The 16955-nt window shown below is 48.6% G+C and overlaps 7 protein-coding genes across 7 annotated transcripts; 2 read left to right on the top strand and 5 right to left on the bottom strand.

The window, feature by feature from the left end:
• Window positions 1-4: 4 nt before the first annotated feature.
• LY89DRAFT_557586 (uncharacterized protein) lies at window positions 5-184 on the bottom strand (the record flags this gene model as incomplete). Its single annotated transcript, XM_018208401.1, has 1 exon — window positions 5-184. A coding segment is annotated over one exon (180 nt), but the record flags the coding sequence as incomplete, so codon positions are not given.
• A 504-nt stretch (window positions 185-688) lies between these two features.
• Window positions 689-1371, bottom strand: LY89DRAFT_677975 (uncharacterized protein; the record flags this gene model as incomplete). Its single annotated transcript, XM_018213716.1, has 2 exons — window positions 689-1236; window positions 1299-1371. The coding sequence occupies 2 exons, from the start codon at window positions 1369-1371 to the stop codon at window positions 689-691; spliced, it is 621 nt and encodes a 206-aa protein (XP_018061718.1).
• LY89DRAFT_789813 (uncharacterized protein) lies at window positions 1358-4086 on the top strand. The gene is made up of 5 exons (XM_018223299.1): window positions 1358-1417; window positions 1547-2360; window positions 2413-2662; window positions 2770-3468; window positions 3517-4086. The coding sequence occupies exons 2-5, from the start codon at window positions 1785-1787 to the stop codon at window positions 4035-4037; spliced, it is 2046 nt and encodes a 681-aa protein (XP_018061717.1). The 5' UTR covers window positions 1358-1417; window positions 1547-1784; the 3' UTR covers window positions 4038-4086.
• A 1500-nt stretch (window positions 4087-5586) lies between these two features.
• On the top strand, window positions 5587-6455 carry LY89DRAFT_691820 (uncharacterized protein). The gene is made up of 2 exons (XM_018216415.1): window positions 5587-6266; window positions 6336-6455. The coding sequence occupies exons 1-2, from the start codon at window positions 5736-5738 to the stop codon at window positions 6405-6407; spliced, it is 603 nt and encodes a 200-aa protein (XP_018061716.1). The 5' UTR covers window positions 5587-5735; the 3' UTR covers window positions 6408-6455.
• Window positions 6456-8108: 1653 nt separating this feature from the next.
• On the bottom strand, window positions 8109-9957 carry LY89DRAFT_742991 (uncharacterized protein; the record flags this gene model as incomplete). The annotated part of the gene is made up of 5 exons (XM_018220905.1): window positions 8109-8755; window positions 8809-9045; window positions 9093-9497; window positions 9592-9796; window positions 9844-9957. 5 exons carry the CDS (start codon window positions 9955-9957, stop codon window positions 8109-8111), a joined length of 1608 nt encoding a protein of 535 aa, XP_018061715.1.
• A 5476-nt stretch (window positions 9958-15433) lies between these two features.
• Window positions 15434-15973, bottom strand: LY89DRAFT_364119 (uncharacterized protein). Its single transcript, XM_018207014.1, has one exon. It carries the CDS (start codon window positions 15875-15877, stop codon window positions 15506-15508), a length of 372 nt encoding a protein of 123 aa, XP_018061714.1. The 5' UTR covers window positions 15878-15973; the 3' UTR covers window positions 15434-15505.
• Window positions 15955-16354, bottom strand: LY89DRAFT_691816 (uncharacterized protein). The gene has a single exon (XM_018216414.1). The coding sequence runs from the start codon at window positions 16295-16297 to the stop codon at window positions 16070-16072; it is 228 nt and encodes a 75-aa protein (XP_018061713.1). The 5' UTR covers window positions 16298-16354; the 3' UTR covers window positions 15955-16069.
• Between the last annotated feature and the right edge of the window lie 601 nt (window positions 16355-16955).

Below are 16955 nucleotides of genomic sequence, written 5' to 3'. Positions count from 1 at the left end.
GTGCCTGCTCGCCTGCCCATGACATGACCAACATGTGAACTATTCTAACCCTAACTTCAAAAAAGTAAGGATGGATGAAAAAGATGTTCCCAAGGTAGACTGGTATAAGCTCTCCTTGAACTTCGTCCAAGTGCCGGTAGACCAACCCTTCGTGCTGCAACTTGGCTTCGAATGCCGGGACGGAGGAGTTAAGGTCTTCTCTTTAGCGGGTATTTGTCGTAAGATTGCTTCGTGATGACTGTTGCCATTAAGGCAGTGACGTGCGTAAGTGAATGTGATGTGGCGAAAACAATTTGATTAGCTTGATCTCGCGAGAGCTTCATCACTTTTATTTGTTTGGGATTTGTGCTTTCTCCTCCGCTTCGGATGATCTTGAGAACTGTGGGTGTACAAAAAAAGCATCTTCATCCCGTTGTCTTTTCATTTTCGTGCATCCTTTGTTCGCTTTCGTCTCGAGCGTTGTTGCGGGGAGTGGTTCGCAGCCTTCGGCCTTCAGCTTGCGTCTCACTGAAGGCTGGCAAGGTTGTTTTATATTTGCAGCCTTTGCTTTTCGTGGGAGCATTTCCCTTTGGGGAGATTGTGTAGTCTCTTTGGGTATTTGTTTGAAGTTGAATGGATTGGCAGAAGAGTATACACTTGGTTCTCGATCGTGCGGTGGTGTTTCAGACTCATTCTGAACCTGGTTTATCTACGAAGAAATCGTATCCGGAGTTGGAGGGCCTGATAGCGGGCAATCTGGAATGCGTGGCACACAAGCTTCTTCGATTGTTGAATTGATGGTCCCTGTTTCGTCTTGCGTCTTCCTTATGAAATGGTTGTTAAGTGTTCGTGCCATGTCGCGATAGTAATGCGGCGACTGGAGTTGGAATTGTTCGATAATACGGTGATGCGCCTTGATGAAGTCGACAAAGGCCTTTTCGTCACCCTCGTGCAGACATTCTTTTGCGTACGCAATGCTTCGTGTTTCATAGCTCTTGAAGGTTGTGACTATCAACTCTGTAAGAGTCTCAACTGGGAGGTGACCCAAGGGGAGAGTTTGGTCAACCGCAGGTGCTTCTTGGCGGAGACGGGCAAGCAGTCGATCGTACCACGACTTGGAGCTGGAATCGGCAGATGCGGACATCTTCATTTTCGATCGTAGGGAGCTGGCAGTGGTAGTGGTTTCGTAAAGTTGGGAGGATTGGTGGTGACAGAGGGCTGGATCTTGGAAATTCTGATGTTGTTCGTCGCGCCGCGCTAAAATAAGGTTAACCTTACAGTCGGTGCGGTGCCCGCGCCGTCTGTTCGCCAAAGCTTACCGTCATTGGTGGTCGCATTACAAGAACAACATCTCGGGTACAGATCTTGATATGGCATGGGGAGATCGTACATGGACGACAAGTCTCTCTACAGTAGATGCACCCTTAATCTTCCTTAGGTACAGAACTCTCCCCCATAAGCCAGATTCGTTGTCTCCCATATATAATTACCTTTCAAAGACTCCGGGACGATCCACGAAAAGTTTGGTGTCCGCATAGCTCGAGCACAATGGCTCATCATTTTCTAGGTGATCTAGTATACAATCCCCGACTCCTCAAGTTTCGAGACCACATTGAACTTTCTGAATACGCCTTTGTGGTTCAACGTTCCAACATCGCAGCGAGATCGTTGTTAGACAAGAACCTAGGCTTGATCCATCCTCAGTATGGAAGTCTCGAGCCTTTCGATAGCGACGATGATGCCAAGTCCAGTGACGAATTAGAGGTCGATCGAGAAACCCCTTTGATAGAGAGCAGCCCCACTGCATGGCTGTTTCCAAGATGGCAGCCACAAGAACCACTCTACGTCTTCGGAACATCATCCAAGTGCGATGTTGTTCTGCCACCAGGGAAGACTACGAGTCGAAAACACTTTTTAATCTACCTTCACAACGGCTGCTGGATGATACAAACCTTTCCAAATGTGGCACTTGGATAAACGGCGAAAAATTGGTGCTTCGGGCGACCCAAATGCAGTCTGCTCTTGCCCCGGACTCGTCAAACGACATTCGAGCAGGGGATTTTGGATGCAGCATCCACCCAATACCCCACTCTTCCCAGAAAGAGAACCAAATTTCGATGTTCCCAGAGCGCATTGCCTACCCTCAGAGTGAGGAAACCTTAACCACTTCTTCCACCCAGATAACCGGAACATACGACCCTTCTTATGTCCCAATGGAGGCCTATCACTATCTCCCGGAAAGAAACATTGTCGTTCAAGAAAACTCCGAAGTTTACATGGCAGTTTACAAAGCAAGTGGTGAATATTGCATTGCCAAGGTGTATAGAGAAAAAGAGGAGGAAAAGGCCTATCGACAATTCGAAGTAGTACAACGACTAAAGGTTTGAATTCCCGGCCTCTTTGTTTGATTTTGCTAAAAAAGAATATTCGCAGAAGGAACATCACATCGTTCCATATAAACAAATGGTCAATACGGAAATTGGTTCTCGGATCATTACTCCATACCTTCATGCAACAACTCTTAGCGAATACTTGGATCCTTCGTCAACTCAAAGACCTGATATCGATCTCAGCTTTATGGTGTACAAACATGTAACGGACGCTCTTGCTTGGCTGAAAGAGAAGGGGATTGTGCATAATGATGTTAGTGAGAATACCATCTGGTTGGACGTGTGGACGGTCGGTATACATCATACCTAACTGGGTTTTCCGAATTCACCGAGGCGCTGGACGACTCCAACTCCGAGACTGGGTTCCGTAACGACCTCGCAAGTCTTACATCCCTAATAGGACAGATGCTCCCAACGCATAATGGTCGTCCATGTTGCGACCCTCAATGGAGGTTAACAATGTCCCAAGTTATCGAGGGACTTAAAACGGCACGCGAGGTCGTCTCTAGTTTGGAAGCTATGAGTCCTGGTTATGAACAGGCGCCATTCAGGATTTCTTTAACAACCAAAAGAATGGCAATCAAGCGAATCGTCGACCAAAATGGCACGGAAGCGGTTCGACTACTCGACTTTCTTCGAGTTGTTCTTTGTCTCGATCCCAGATATAGAAGCACCGAACATGCTATCCAAAAGGTTATTCGAAAAAGGGACCTCTTTTACATTGGTGACGATGTGTATTGCCATTTGCGTGATGCCGAAAAACTTCTACACTATCTGAATAGAAACCAGCACGTCATTATTTTCGATCTCACACCACCTTTCCATTCGAAAGCATGTTGGTACGAAATGACTTACGTTGCCAGCGTACCAATCATCTACCATAGGCCAACTGGAATGGTGAATGTCACCCAAATCCTCAACTTCTTTGACCAAGAGACTGTCTGCGACCTTTCGGAACATTTCAACCCATCGATTCAACAGATTGTTGGTTCCCCGAAGTGGGAAGGGTATTACGTCGACGGAGCGTCGATGAGAGGTATTTTGCATCACCTACATCTTGACCCTCTCCCAGAGTGGGCTAATGCGTCTGATATTAAAGGTGGGAGCAACGGTTCCGGATTAGATAATGTATTCTAACAACACACAGGCGAAAAGGAAACATCGACAATAGTTGCAACCCAAGAAATGATTGGCAATATCTTGTATCATCGAGACGATGCATCAGTAAGATGGGAAGGCAAGACAATGGCAGCAGAGACCGCTATAAATATATGCGAAGGTCACGGGCTTTGGATCGCACATGATGCCCTTCGTCGATTCTATGAGTATTCGCACGAACCTGCATCTACTTGGACTTCCATTTGTACCGATGCCGATATTATAGGATTGTTTGATTCTTCTAATGATTCCGACTTTACAGCGTCCGCCACGAGTCATAACTCTTTCCAAAGTAATCATGATCGGGTCAATCCCTCCAAGAAAAAAGGGCCGACGAATATACCCCTCCTTCCACAACAGAAGCTACGACCATTAGAAGAGGAAAATACCCCGGCGAAGAAAGTAGAAGAGTGGATTTTTTACGAGCCTCAGCGAAGGAGCCAAACCGAAAGCACCCTTAGTCATTTGACGGATATTTACGATGACACCTCAAGCATATGTGAAGAATGAAATTTTAAGCAAAGTTCTGTTCCTGTGGAAGCAAGGCCTCTAAGTTGACAAATCTACCATGTTTTTACTTTGTTCACGTTTCCAATATCGAGAGAGCTTTTTTTTAATTCTAGTTGGAGTTGAGATTTTCATGTTGATAACTTTATGATATATCTACTTTGCATACATTTACAAGAATGGAATACAGTCTCTCCATGACCAGCTTTGTTTTGGCTCACGATAATCCCGCTGACCTCCTTGAAGGAGTGGTGCTTTTTCAACTCCCTCCTATCGTGGTTGCAAACGAGGGAAACTGCTACAAATTGTTAGTTCGTATTTGCAAATAGCGAATCGATTACCTTTGTGCTCCTCGACGCCTGCCCGAATCAAAATCAATCTCAAATTGACGAGAACCATCTTCGCCTCGTGGATGATGATAAGAAGGTCGCTATCTTTCATTACAAATCATCCCTCGATGTACAAACAAGCAAGTGAGTTCTTGCCGATCATGGTATCACGTTGATCCTAAGCTTCAACACACTTACCCTCATGTTCCCTCCCAATCCACGGGTTAAGCTGTGGCTTGAAAAGCAGGTAGAATATGAAAATTTTGACAGTAATATCCTTCAATGCAACAGACTCCGACATATACAACCACAGATACACACAGGGTGGAGACACGAGGCAGAATTTGTTGTGTTTTGTGAGGCGATGCGGAAGCTATGCCAGTAATTTGAAGGCCCGTTCATGATGCTTATCCAAGGATATCTTGTTTTACACATATAATTTTCTGTGATTTGCCCCCTGTATGCACAATCAGAAGGACTCAGAACTTGAGCTGCTGCCTGTCTACTGTGGGAGGAAGCTTATTTGACTCTGCGCTGTACCATGGTCCAGCGTTTATGTATTGCGGCCTCAGTCCTTCCTCGGAACTTGCCGAAGATCCAGTCCCAAGACTTGCCCCCTTTCTGTATGCCAGCAAGCGCTGCTCGTCCAGATCCGACCACCGGCTCTACTTGCCCATGCTCAAGCAACTTTGCTCGGCCTCGCTCAAATATCCATCATCGTCGCTGCTAAAATGAAAACTGTTATCGCTTAATCCAACATCGTTATCGCTACTAGACGACTCACTCCCTTGTAATACAAGAACCCCAGCATCGACGGCTCTGCCATTCAGGGGTCGGGTACGCGTCGCGCCCTCGCGGATATGGCCTACCTCCGCGACAATCGATAGAGTTCCTCTACCGGGCGAGTTCTTGCGAACAACACAGCCTCCACGCGACTTGAAAAGATCCTCTCCGAGGAACGTCAACAGGCTTCTACTGATCGTCAAACCCTACTTGCCCAGATCACAAGGCTTGTGATGACAAATGGTAATGCCCAGGATAACCGTTTGAACTCCAAGATCAATGATGTCAGAAGTGAGATCATTGCATCAAAGCAGAGTCTCGAACTTGCTCAATCAGCATACACTAAAGGCATGGACTCTTGGAACGACAAGGAGTCGAGATTTGTTGAGGACGTGTGGACATCTCGAGAATTAATGAAGAGCAAGTTGAAGGAAGATTGGATCGTAGGTCTATCTCCCATGTAAATGAGTATCAACTAATCTATTAGACCGCAAATAAACACTATGTTTCTATCCAAACCGTCACGAAGTCCGTACACGAGGAGACAATCCGAATCGGTGATGAGCAGAGGAAAAATATCGATATCCAGATGCGAGCATTGGATGACTTTGTCACTCGGGCTCGTTCCCAAAATGCCCAGTACTACGATGTGCATTCTAAGTCCCTCAAGAGTTTGTCCATAACAGCGAGGGCATCTTACGACAGCTTTGGCAGTCAACTGGCAATAACTCATGAGCGCAGCAAGAGTCTGGACGATGATATATCGGAAAAGCAGAAGCTGCTCGACGAAGCTCTTGCAACACTTAACTCTACCTTGCAACAACCCCTATCCGATCTCCGCGCCAACATCTCCCGTACAACTCTACAGGAGTACAAACCCACCGCAGAAACGCCTCAGAGGACGCAATACGAATACCCCACGGAGCTTCCACGTACCAAACCTCATGAGAATTTAATTGCTGCTGGTTCTTTTTCGCCCCTTATTATCTCACCTAGCAAGTCTCCGCTGTTCAGCGGTCCGAATCCAAATGCAAACGATGAGAGTGTCAAGGCACGTCCTTTAGTTACCAGTTTCTCTACAAGTCTCCCGCCAAGGGAGTTCTCGCAGACTCTGTCAGGACTCCGAGAAGTCAACGTCAACACTTTGGGTAGCTCTCACAACTCAACGCTGGAAGTAGGTGTTGCGAACTTATCTGCCTCCATTTGTGCCGGTGGTCCGAGTGTTGATCCATGGTTCTTGGACTGCGATGATGTCGTATGATGTGATCTTGGGGTCTTCGAAGAGAGCTACCGTAGTCTCGTACGAGCCTTGGACGTTGTATTGCAGAACCTTGAGGTGTACCGTTGCATGGTGTGGAACTACTGGCGGTTGGTTTCTCTCGAGGGCAGCTCGATCAATGTTGCGCTGTGGGTATTGGGGTTGGGGGAACGGATCGTCTCTTGCGAGGGCTGCGGCGTCCCCATTGTCAGACTCAGAGTCAGAGTCAGAGTCAGAGTCGGAGTCGGAGTCGGAGTCGGAGTCGTCAGAACTAGAGCTACTATCCGAGCTTGAGTCGTCGTCCGTGCTTGGCTCGCTTGGCTCGAGGGGTGAGGCGATAGGGGGGTCTTCAAAGGTTGGCCCACCCCTGCAGCGTGTCAGTGCTCTTGGGGCCAGGGGGTCGAGGTTCAGCCTCGGCAGGCCTTGTCTCTCCCTCTCCTGGTTGTGGTGTTCGTTGATCATCATGCGGCCTAGCATAGTGTTAGGGTCGACAACGTGGTCGACGTACGTGTAGCGTTCTGGGGCTTCTTCCTCAGCATCGTCATTGTTTGCTTGCGGGTTTGACGAGGCTGAGGCCGATCCCCGAGTCATCAATGAATAATTGAGCCACTGGCCCCGCTGGCACGTGTTTCAAAGATCGCGGACTTTGGTGAGAGACGAGACGAGGATCGATTGATTGATTGAAAAGAGCAATGCACTTGGCTTTTCCTTGGGGGATCTCATGGGGGATCTCACGGGGATCTCACGGGGGATCTCATGGGCAGGGCGCGAACCCCAGGATATACACCAAGCCCAGGTCTTCCTCTTCCTTTTCTCACTCTCAACTCCAATCTGATTGATATCCTATACCCTATATTTGGAAAAAACCGCTTCAATCCATCTCCTTCATCACTCATGAACTAACGCATCCCCCCGTCAATTACCACCACACCAAGCAAAAAAAGGCAGCGAAGTGAAAAACCGCCACCAATTTCCCCCACAATCCTCGCAAGCGACAACCCATTCATTCTTTTTTGTCAACTCCAACACCATCACGACGACGTACGTTGCAGAAAAAGGATTCGCAGGCATAATCATTTTCTCATCACCTAGATCTATCAGATGACGTGTAAGAATGTCACATAAATCGGATGGGCAGTAAAGAGTGTATTCATAAGTCTGAAGAGCTGAAGCCCGGAGGAGGATCTAAGTGAGTGTTGACAACTGGCACTAAAACCCCCTGAACCAAGCCTAGAACAGCGCATAAAAGTGGATACCCTGGCATTCCAACTGACATTCCAACTGACAAGATCGCTCCTGAAGCAAACAACCTGAAAATCACTCCCAAGACAAATAAATGAGAAAGATCATGAGCGCCAAGTGGCGAGCGCTAAGAGAGAGGAGTACCGATAATGGAATATTGGAAGATCAAAAGAGGTTGGTTGCATGGTTGGGATTGTTGAATCGACCAGTATGCTGCGATGTTTTTTTTTTCGCAGAGATGATATCGATATTTGATGCCAATAATGAGAGCGATTCTGTTGTTCCTCGCCGATCAAGATACTGGAGTAAAAATGCTTGCGCAAACTCGAAATAATTAGACATGAGCTTGAAGATACAATCGTTGCGCCGTACTGAAAAACGATTGTGTATAACGCTAAAAAAATACTCCCCTATGCGCTGAACTGCCCATAGAATAGAAAAAGGTTCAAGGGAGAGAGTTAGTTATTGATGATGGTGCAGATTCTGTTGGTGCTGATCCTTTAGATCATGGTTGTGTTGTTGAAAGCCACCATGGTCTTGCACATAGTTCTCAAATACAGGCATGTGCTGCTGATGTGGATGGGGGTGACCTATGCTTCCTGTTCGCAGCGAGTCGCCAGGTCCTGGACTAGTGTCGTAATCATAGTTTGGTAGTTGCGGTGGACGATGTATCTGCGGTTGCGCATTTGGCAGGGGGAGATATGGGCCACTTGACGGAGGCAAATTCTGCTGAGGAGAAGTCGTGTAGAATGATTGCCCACCACTATTGCTCACCATTGACCAATTGTTGTACACTTGTGGCTGTGGGCTCGAGTACTTTGGCGTCGAAACGAACGATTGACGATCTTGAATACATGGACTCTGAGGATGAAAACCCATGTTGCGATAGTTCCCAAAATCGTTGTACTGAGGCTGTTCTTCCATCTGATTATGGACACTTGAACGCGTGGGATGTCGCATTCTCATGGTGTCGTCGAGCATATGAGAGTTGTGCCCGGTGGTTGGAGATACAACCTCAAGAAAGGGCGTGCTGGCTGCAATGCTCTCATTATCCGAGTCGTCCGTTCCTAATCGTTCACTATACATCACGGAGAAACAAGTAGACTTATCTATAGTTTGTCAACGAAAGCTCGACCAGAACACATATCATTATGAATCTTACCAATCTCGCCATTCTTGTACATCTCCTCTGCTCGGGCAATTTTGAAGATCTCATTTAGGAACGGCTTCTTTCGCGCATTATTGGGATATTCCTTATCATTGAACCAATTGTACATTGCCTCCATAGTGACTTCTTCCAGCTTTTTGACGTTGAGACCAAGCTTTTCGATGGAAGGGTGCTGCTTGTTTGCAGGCTCTACGACCATTCTCAAAATGTGCACTAGTAGTCGAATGCGCTCTATATTTATTAGCGTAGGTCTATTCCGCAAAAATGGCCAGGCCTACCAGGTTTCAAAATGTGATCCGGTTCTATGTGTCGAACCTTGTTGTCACCAGTAGTGCTCGGCCACCAAGGCGGTGCTCTGTCATTACCCTTAGTATATGGATGATGTGTTTGCTTCTTCGGCTCCATCAGCTTCACGAATGCTTTGCCTATGACTTTGCAAGATGACTGTTGCATGTCTTGGAACCTTTTGTGGTAGAACTTTTCAACCTCGCCGGAGTCACCAATCATCAACTGTTGGGCATTCTCGAGGACAGGTGTATCATCGTTGTCAGAAACTTCGATTTTTCGATGGACACGGCGATTGTACTCTGAAGAGGACTCTCCACTGCTTGAGTGCTTCCTATTGTATCCTCCACTACTCCCATCGGCATCGAAGTCGTTGAACATAACATCTTGGTGGAATGCTGAAGAGCGGTTAGCCACATATATTGCTTGTGATATATACTCAGTATATGTAATGTGGGATGTAGAAAGTATGGACAAAATGAAAGGTCATACCGGTGGGAGATGGGTATGTTGGAGCTAAAGCCTTTCGGATACTTCGATGAAAATCTTGCTTGAACTTTTCTGTGAAGATTGTATCTCGAAAGCGTGCCAAAGCTAGTGATGAGTAGACTTTATCTTCACCGGTTTCTAGTCGTACGATCAAGCCGAACTCCTTGAATGGTATTCCAACGCATTTCTTCAATGTATCTTCTATGGCCTGTGAAGTCAGCTTGGAATGAAAGACTTGATATACAAGAAGCAAACCTGAGCTGTTGCGGCGGCGGGCACGAAACGGTTGTGAACGCCAAACCTATCCTTCCAAGTACCCTCCCTCTGGTAGTAATCCCCAGGTTGTGAAGGATTCTGGCGTTGTACCATATTGAAAGATACAAAGTAATGTAGTGAGCGGTGTACAATTCGAGTCGAGTTGTCGTATTGAGATTATCCACAGAGATGTGAGGTTAGAGGGGATCAAATACAGATATGGTATCAGCACCCGGTAGTATGGAGTAGATGTGGTGTTGCAGTAGCTGCGCGGAGATCCGATGCGGGTGCGTCGTCGTCGTCCTTATCGTGGCTCGGGAAGGGGCTGCTCACCGTTCCTGGATTGGAGATGACTTCAAGAGGGTGGGTGAATCGTCCTCGGGTGTTGAGTCGCGTCCGGTTCGGGATTGGGTTCTGGTTATGCGGGCCCGGGTGCTGGTTTGGGTTGTTGTGTGGAGGTTTTGGCGGGGTGCCTCATCGATGGCGGCGGTGTCTTCTTGCTTTTCGAGGTCTAGGGCATTGGTTTTTTTTTTTGGGGTTTTTTTTTGGGATGTGAGGATGTTGGAGGCGTGTCTGAGATTTCAGGTTCTTGAGAAGCTATTTTAAGAGCTTCTTGTGATAGGAATTGTTTCGCGAAGATTTACCAAAAGACGGGAAGAAATTGAATCTTCCAAGAAGATTCACAAATATCGCGAAAGAAGGTAGGTAGCTTGCAATGTGCGCTTTGGAATGTGAAAATGGCAGCGGGACATCTTGCAGTCTCAGGGATCGATCCGGTCCAATCCATTCGATATCCGAACATGTGGCGTCCAGCCGTGCAGTGCAGCGCAGTGCAGCACTCTCATAGACTGCCAACAGCCGGACCCAGCTGAATTTGTGCCGATCTCCAAAGCTTCGGTCGATCGATCAATCGATCGATCGCAAACAACCGTCTCCTGTCTGAAATCTGGGGGTCCACCAGGTCCCCTAACGCAGGAAGAAGCCGCACGGCAATCGAAGAGAAAACCGAGAGAAGGGAAACAAAGCAAACCAAACCAAATAATTACTCGAGTAGCACGGCAGACGATGTGTGTGTGACTCACCGACAGAGAAAGCAAGGGGTGGCCGAGAAGCAAAAAGCAAAACCAGAAAAACACCACAAAGAGGGGAAAAGGGGAGGAGGTTGGAGAAGAAGTAGGGAAAATCGTTGGGTTTCGGGATTCGGGACGTGTATATTCTCAGGTTACCTACCGTACAGTGTCTGTCGGCAACGCTCGCCGACAAGCCGAGGCGCTCAGCTCAAAACAAAACAAAATAAAATAAAATAAACTCTCGACGAGCACGAGAGTAAAAGTTGATCTCGACGCAATGATGCGGGCTAGCTACATAGAGGCGTGATAGGCTTGTTTCTTCTTTGTCGTCTGCGTGAGGTCATTTCCCAACAAAGCGTTGATTTTCTATCGAATTCTCCCAACCCGCACTCAACTCAACATATCACATCACATCACATCACATTACATCACATCACTGCATTCCGACAATATGCATTGCATGTCTTATTCGGCTGATGGATATGAATATGATCTCCGCGGTTTCAAATCTGTCGTCCACCTCCGCATCCTTCTCTTCTCAACCTTTCTTTCATTCGCGGCTTAATCAAGCCATTTATTTGCATGCACTCCGACTTCTCCTCTCCTCTTTCTTCGATATATCAAGCCACATACATGGCTGTCAAAACAGTGCATGTCTTATTCAGCTGATGCATGATATGATCTCCGCGGTTTCAAATCGGTCGTCCACCTCCACATCCTTCTCTTCTATTCGCGGCTTAATCAAGCCATTGGCATGCACTCCCACTTCTCCTCTCCTCTCCTCTTTCCTTCGATATATCAAGCCACATACATGGCTGTCAAAACAGTGATCGGAACCGTGCAAGGGAGCGGTCCATGCTGCGAGACACTTGGGCAAGGATTGAGGCGGAAGCAAGGAATCATTCGATTGGGGACGATCTTACGAAGTATATCGAAACCAGGTTCGTGTGCATGCACGAGCGAGCCTCTTTGGAGTTTCTTCTTGTGTCACGAACGGCAGAGTGCCTTGTTTCCCCGCTGCTTTGCTTTTTCGACGTTTATTGTTGTGGACGTGGCCCGCTGTAATTGTTCTTGTGGTGAGTGTCCTTGCTCGGTGGCTTGCCAGGCTGCTCTCTTGGCGCTATTACCCAATATGAACTCCTCTTGTGTTTCGGAACCCATCCGACGCAACGCAAACATGGTTGCCTCCTCTCCTGAAATTGCGGACCGCGTCGTATCTAGCAATGAGTCTCTGCAACAGTCTATTCTTGTACACTCCATTGTATGCGCCCTTGATGTCGAAGCTAACCAAGCTGAGGACCTTCTTTGATCTCCATGCCTTGTAGATGTGTTCCTGCAATAGCAGGAGTGCTTGTTCAGCAGAGCGCTTCTTCCTGGCCCCGAAGTGGTTCGTGGGGAGCAGACCGAAAGTCTCCACTGCGTGCGAGATATTCTCTCAGCAATCACCGTCTCCAGTGCCTTTCCAAGGTTAGAAAGCAGCGAGATCCGCCTCCATGCCTTTGCAACCGTGTAATCACCTTTGTTTGGTTTTTTTCAATAGTATTATCTTTGCATTTCTCCATTGTGTGGGGAGTTCTCCTCTATCCAACGATGTCTGGAAGAGGAGTAGTACCCTGTCTTTCACTACCGGCCACACCTGCTTCCATACCATAGCTGGCAGTCCATCTTCTCCTGGCGCCTTCCATGACTTCATCGCAAGGATTCTCCTTTCTACCTCTTCCATCGTCAAGGGAGGCATCGACACTGGGGTTCGCTGTGGTCGCGGTCCTTCATCTTCTATCCTCGCTGGCAGTGGGGGGAAGAACGCGGACAGTAGTTCCTCCACTTGTTCGGTTTTGTCTCTTGTCCTGGACCCGTGCTCTCTTCGTCAACGGCGGTATTTTGTCAAATGCTGAGCTGTTATTAGGGTCCAAATACTTCGCCGCGTGCCATATGTTTGTGTCATCCGCTTGGGGTTACGAGGAAGTCCTCCCAATGCGCCTTTTTCTGTCTCCGGATGGCGTCGTGGTACTCCTTAGCAGCCTCGTTCGCATGCTGTTCTGGGGTTCGGGAACACGTGACCCACTCGCCGCTGGGTTCTTGCTTGGTTCCTCTAGAGGGTGTAGACTCGCCGGAGCTGCGTAAGGTCTGTTGTCCACCATCTCTTCGCGTACGGTGAAGGCTTGGCCTTTGCCTCCAGCACCGCTGCCATCAACCAGTCCGTCTGTTGCTGTACACTGCCGCCAACTGGAACGAAGCGAAGAGCGGTGTCAATCCTGGCCCTTATGTCGGTCCATGGTGCGTTCTTGAACAGCAGCCGTGCTTCAGCAACTCGTTCCGGGGTCGCAATGTCAAGTGTTGTCTCAATTGCTCTGTGATCGGATCCATACTCGGTCGTGTGGATTGTACACTTTACCAGTGACGTTGCGAGCTCCTCCGAGGCCAGCACCAGATCAATTGTTGACTCGTGATTTCCCCGTCGCCATGTTTTCGTACCCCTGGGTAGAAGACTTTGGAGGGTGTGATCACTCATGAGGTCGATGATGGGATCGGCCTCTCCTTGCCTTTCCCGTGAGACGTCGTCCCCTCCCCATAGTTGATCGTGCCGATTGAAATCTCCTGCAAGTAACACATCGACTCGGGTGCCAGTCACATTGCGTGTTTCCTGAATAAGTTGGTGTAAGTTGCTAGTTGTGTCTCGGAGTGCTTCCTCGTCCTGTCCTTCGACGTACACAGAAACGACAAGTATCGATCGGTCTGGCACTCGTAATATTGCTGCAGTGAGGTCGGTTGATTGCCCCGGCACCTGTTCTGCTTCGATGTCCTTCCGGATCTAGAGCATGCTTCGCAAAGCCCACCCTTCCTGTCGCTGAACCGTGGGCGTCATCTTTGTCCAGTTTGGGTGCCCTATAGGGACCGTGGTCGTTGTATTGTCAATTGTCCATGCGCACGGTTCAGTTATCGCTAACACTGCAAATTCCTTCAGCTGATCATCGTTCATTAGGCTATGCTGCACCGTATCCTGCTTCCAGACGTTCAGTTGGAGTACCCGTAGAGTACTATGCATCCTGAGAGTTGTGAGACACTCCACAGTTCCTGCTGAACGATTCGTGTGGTCCTCCACATGAAACGCATTTCGGTATCACTGCTCGACACTCACTGTGATGGTGTCCTACTTGAGCACACTTAGCACAGACTTGCGGTTGCATGCACGAGTACGCTTTGTGCCCTAGTTCCTGACACCTATAACATTTTGGCGGGCCATATCGAGGCTCGAAGACCCTAGTATTGGCTGACTCTCCTGCGTCATGGAAGTATCGATCTTGTAATAGCCGTGCTGCTTCGCTGCTTTTTGTGACATAGACCACCATTGAACCATAAGCTTTCCCTGCATTCTCATCGCTAAGCCAGCTGATCTTGGCTATGTGGACGTCGTTCTCCTTTCCAAGGACTTCAGCAGCCCCGGGTAAAGGGTTCCCATCCAGATCAAGAATAGCTGTCCGTTTGGCGTTGTCCACCTTCACTGGGTAGGTAGAGTTGGTCTCGAAGTATTCGGGCACCTGGTGCTATGGTCTTCTGTGCTGCTTCCTTGACCCGCTGGAGTTCGGCTTCGTCTCTGCATATCACCTTGACGCGATCTGTATTCCTGGCGTTCCTAATCACTGCGGCACAGCGCCAATTCGCGTGGCCATCTGTCGTACGGACCTCTTTTTCTATTGCCTGCCTGATCGCCCCCGGTTGTGCCTTGTCCCTGTCTTCCTCCTCAACTCTGGACGTGTCAACTGTACAGTATAGTATGTCGGTTGTAGATGTTGCAGTGGTAGGTTGGCTGGCCGAGGACGACATATTGATTGATCTTGTGAGGACTGAGGCGTAGGATTGCGGTAGAGCCCCTGATCCTGAGCCATTGCTTGTGATCGCTACCATCTCCTCCAGTTGCGCTTTGGTTTCTGCAAGTTGGGCTTTGACACCTGCTAGTTCTGCGACAAGTTCCGCATTGCTGGCCTTGACTTCCTCGTTGCTGCTCTTCAGTTCCTTAATTGCTAGGAGAATAGTAGAGCGAGGGTGGCCCTCCACCTTCTTCGTCCTTGTTTTGTTTGTAGCTGTTGGTCGACGTGGTGTCCTTAGTTGGCGTCGCGTACGGTTTGGTCGCGGGGCATCCGGCGCTCCTACAGACACTTCGATCGCATTGTCTGTGTCATATTCGTCGCTCTCATCCCATACCCTTTGGCTCAGTGTTGCAAAGGGGTTACCGTCAACTGCCTTTCCATATTTCTGCTTTTCCCCTTCCAAGGCCTTGGTCCGTTCGCGACGCGACTGACGCGTCGGTGGACCTGCTTCCTCCACAACCCTTTCCCAGGGACGATCCAGGCGCACTACTATGCCATCCGAGCGGGTGTTGGTGAAGCCGATGTATCGGGTGGCCAGCAGCAGAAGAGACGGCGAGGCCGGCCCCGGAAGCAAACGTGAGGCTGGCTATGAAGAGCCATCTAAGTGCGATCAGTGCATGCTGATTGGGGGCCCTGGCGATAGGTGATTGGTGAAGGACGAACTGCTGGATGTTTGACAGCACTGGATGGATGTCAGTGCTGGATGGGTGGAAATTTTGTCATCTACGCTCTCCAAGCTGTTTGAAATCGCACGAGCCGCGGACCTGGTCTATATGCTCCAAATACAAAATGCCTGAATGTTCCCGAGAAGACGTTGATAAGGGCAGTACAGTGGAAAAACAGTCGCGAATTCAGTCGACAGCGTCTCCTCAACTGTAACAGAGATCGAAATGATTCGCTTCTCGAATCCCAGCACACATTATTGGAAGTCTGAAGCCGGAGACTCGACGTCGAACTGCAATAAAGCTTCACAAACAGCCAGGATATCACCCAGATGACGAGCATATCCCCAAGAGATTTCGTAAGCGGACTGCCCACGATAGCAGGATCCGTTCCAGTACAAAGCATCAGAAGAAGATCTGCGCAAAGAGCCATGGGGAGTCACATATATCTCACGAGGGTCCAGCAGTGGACAAAAAAGCAACCTTTCAATTCTGCTATTCATCTTTCTCCCTACAAGTACCACAGAGCTACTTCCCTGATGGTTCTTCCCTCACACCTTCACATTCCCAGTGAAATCATTCATATGGACATTGCGGATTGTCGCAAGATGCCATCGGACCATATTCAATTGTCTAGCATGTGCAGTACACCTTCGTCTTTTTCCTGCTTCGAGTAACAGCTCTCGCAAAGGCACCTGCCGTCGAATCTCATGGCTTGAGATTGGCCCTCGGAGGCAGGATGGAGACGGAAGTGAACAGCAATAGATGACGGAGACGGAGGGATTGCAGCTTGAGCGGCTTGGGCCATGTACTGCAGGTCTGCATACTGTTGTTCCGGATATTGATTCTGCATGCCTCGATTTATGAGAGATGGATTATCAGCCGCCGCGAGGTGGCTCAAAAGCTGTATGAAGGAACTCGGCAGAGAGCAGTGAGAGAGGGGTTTTGATGGGAAACCATGAATCGATATCACGTGCAACCTTGAATCTTGCATCTGCGCCGCATTGCCCCGCATTACTAGCCACAACAATCAGCCTTGTTCTTGAGCCGCAGTGGCTGCGGTGGCCTTTGGCTCGATATTAGATGCACTGTGGTCCGAGCTTGAGTCACGTGATCAACCCCCCTTTTCAATTCGTCCTCGCTTCGGTCGGCTTATAAACCAAGGCTCGGGAAGTAAGGGAGTAGACGTGGACTTGAGTTCGTGAGTCGTGACCACGGACAAAGCCCGGCAAAGAAAGAGGGAGGTGCCTTGGCTGATGCTGAAAATCTCCCTTGGATATCCCCCGGACCATGAACATTCCCCCGGTGGCGACAACCTTTAGGTGTGAGCGCTTTGCCTAATTTGGCCGAATTTTCCTATATCAGTAAGGTAGAGTGGTCAAAAATGCTGGACTGCGATAGGTTTAACCTTAAGTTTAACCTTTAACTTTATAAAATATCAATATTTTCAACCTCATCAACCTCAACCTTTAAGTTTAACCTTTAACTTTATATAATATCAATATTTTCAA

Source organism: Mollisia scopiformis, assembly GCF_001500285.1.
Source record: "Mollisia scopiformis unplaced genomic scaffold LY89scaffold_37, whole genome shotgun sequence".
Taxonomy (NCBI): domain Eukaryota; kingdom Fungi; phylum Ascomycota; class Leotiomycetes; order Helotiales; family Mollisiaceae; genus Mollisia; species Mollisia scopiformis.
The sequence above is the reverse complement of the archived record's forward strand: the minus strand, read 5'-3'. Positions and strand labels throughout refer to the sequence as shown.

Bases quoted from the DNA above. Each gene is read 5' to 3' on its own strand.
- LY89DRAFT_789813 (XM_018223299.1), top strand. From the start codon at position 1,785: ATGGCTGTTTCCAAGATGGCAGCCACAAGAACCACTCTACGTCTTCGG. The intron at 2,361-2,412 runs GTTTGAATTCCC...GAATATTCGCAG, and splicing joins AAGTAGTACAACGACTAAAG to AAGGAACATCACATCGTTCC. The intron at 2,663-2,769 runs GTATACATCATA...CATCCCTAATAG, and splicing joins GTTGGACGTGTGGACGGTCG to GACAGATGCTCCCAACGCAT.
- LY89DRAFT_691820 (XM_018216415.1), top strand. From the start codon at position 5,736: ATGCGAGCATTGGATGACTTTGTCACTCGGGCTCGTTCCCAAAATGCC. The intron at 6,267-6,335 runs CTCCGAGAAGTC...GGTGTTGCGAAC, and splicing joins TCTCGCAGACTCTGTCAGGA to TTATCTGCCTCCATTTGTGC.
- LY89DRAFT_364119 (XM_018207014.1), bottom strand. From the start codon at position 15,877: ATGGCTCTTTGCGCAGATCTTCTTCTGATGCTTTGTACTGGAACGGAT.
- LY89DRAFT_691816 (XM_018216414.1), bottom strand. From the start codon at position 16,297: ATGCAGAATCAATATCCGGAACAACAGTATGCAGACCTGCAGTACATG.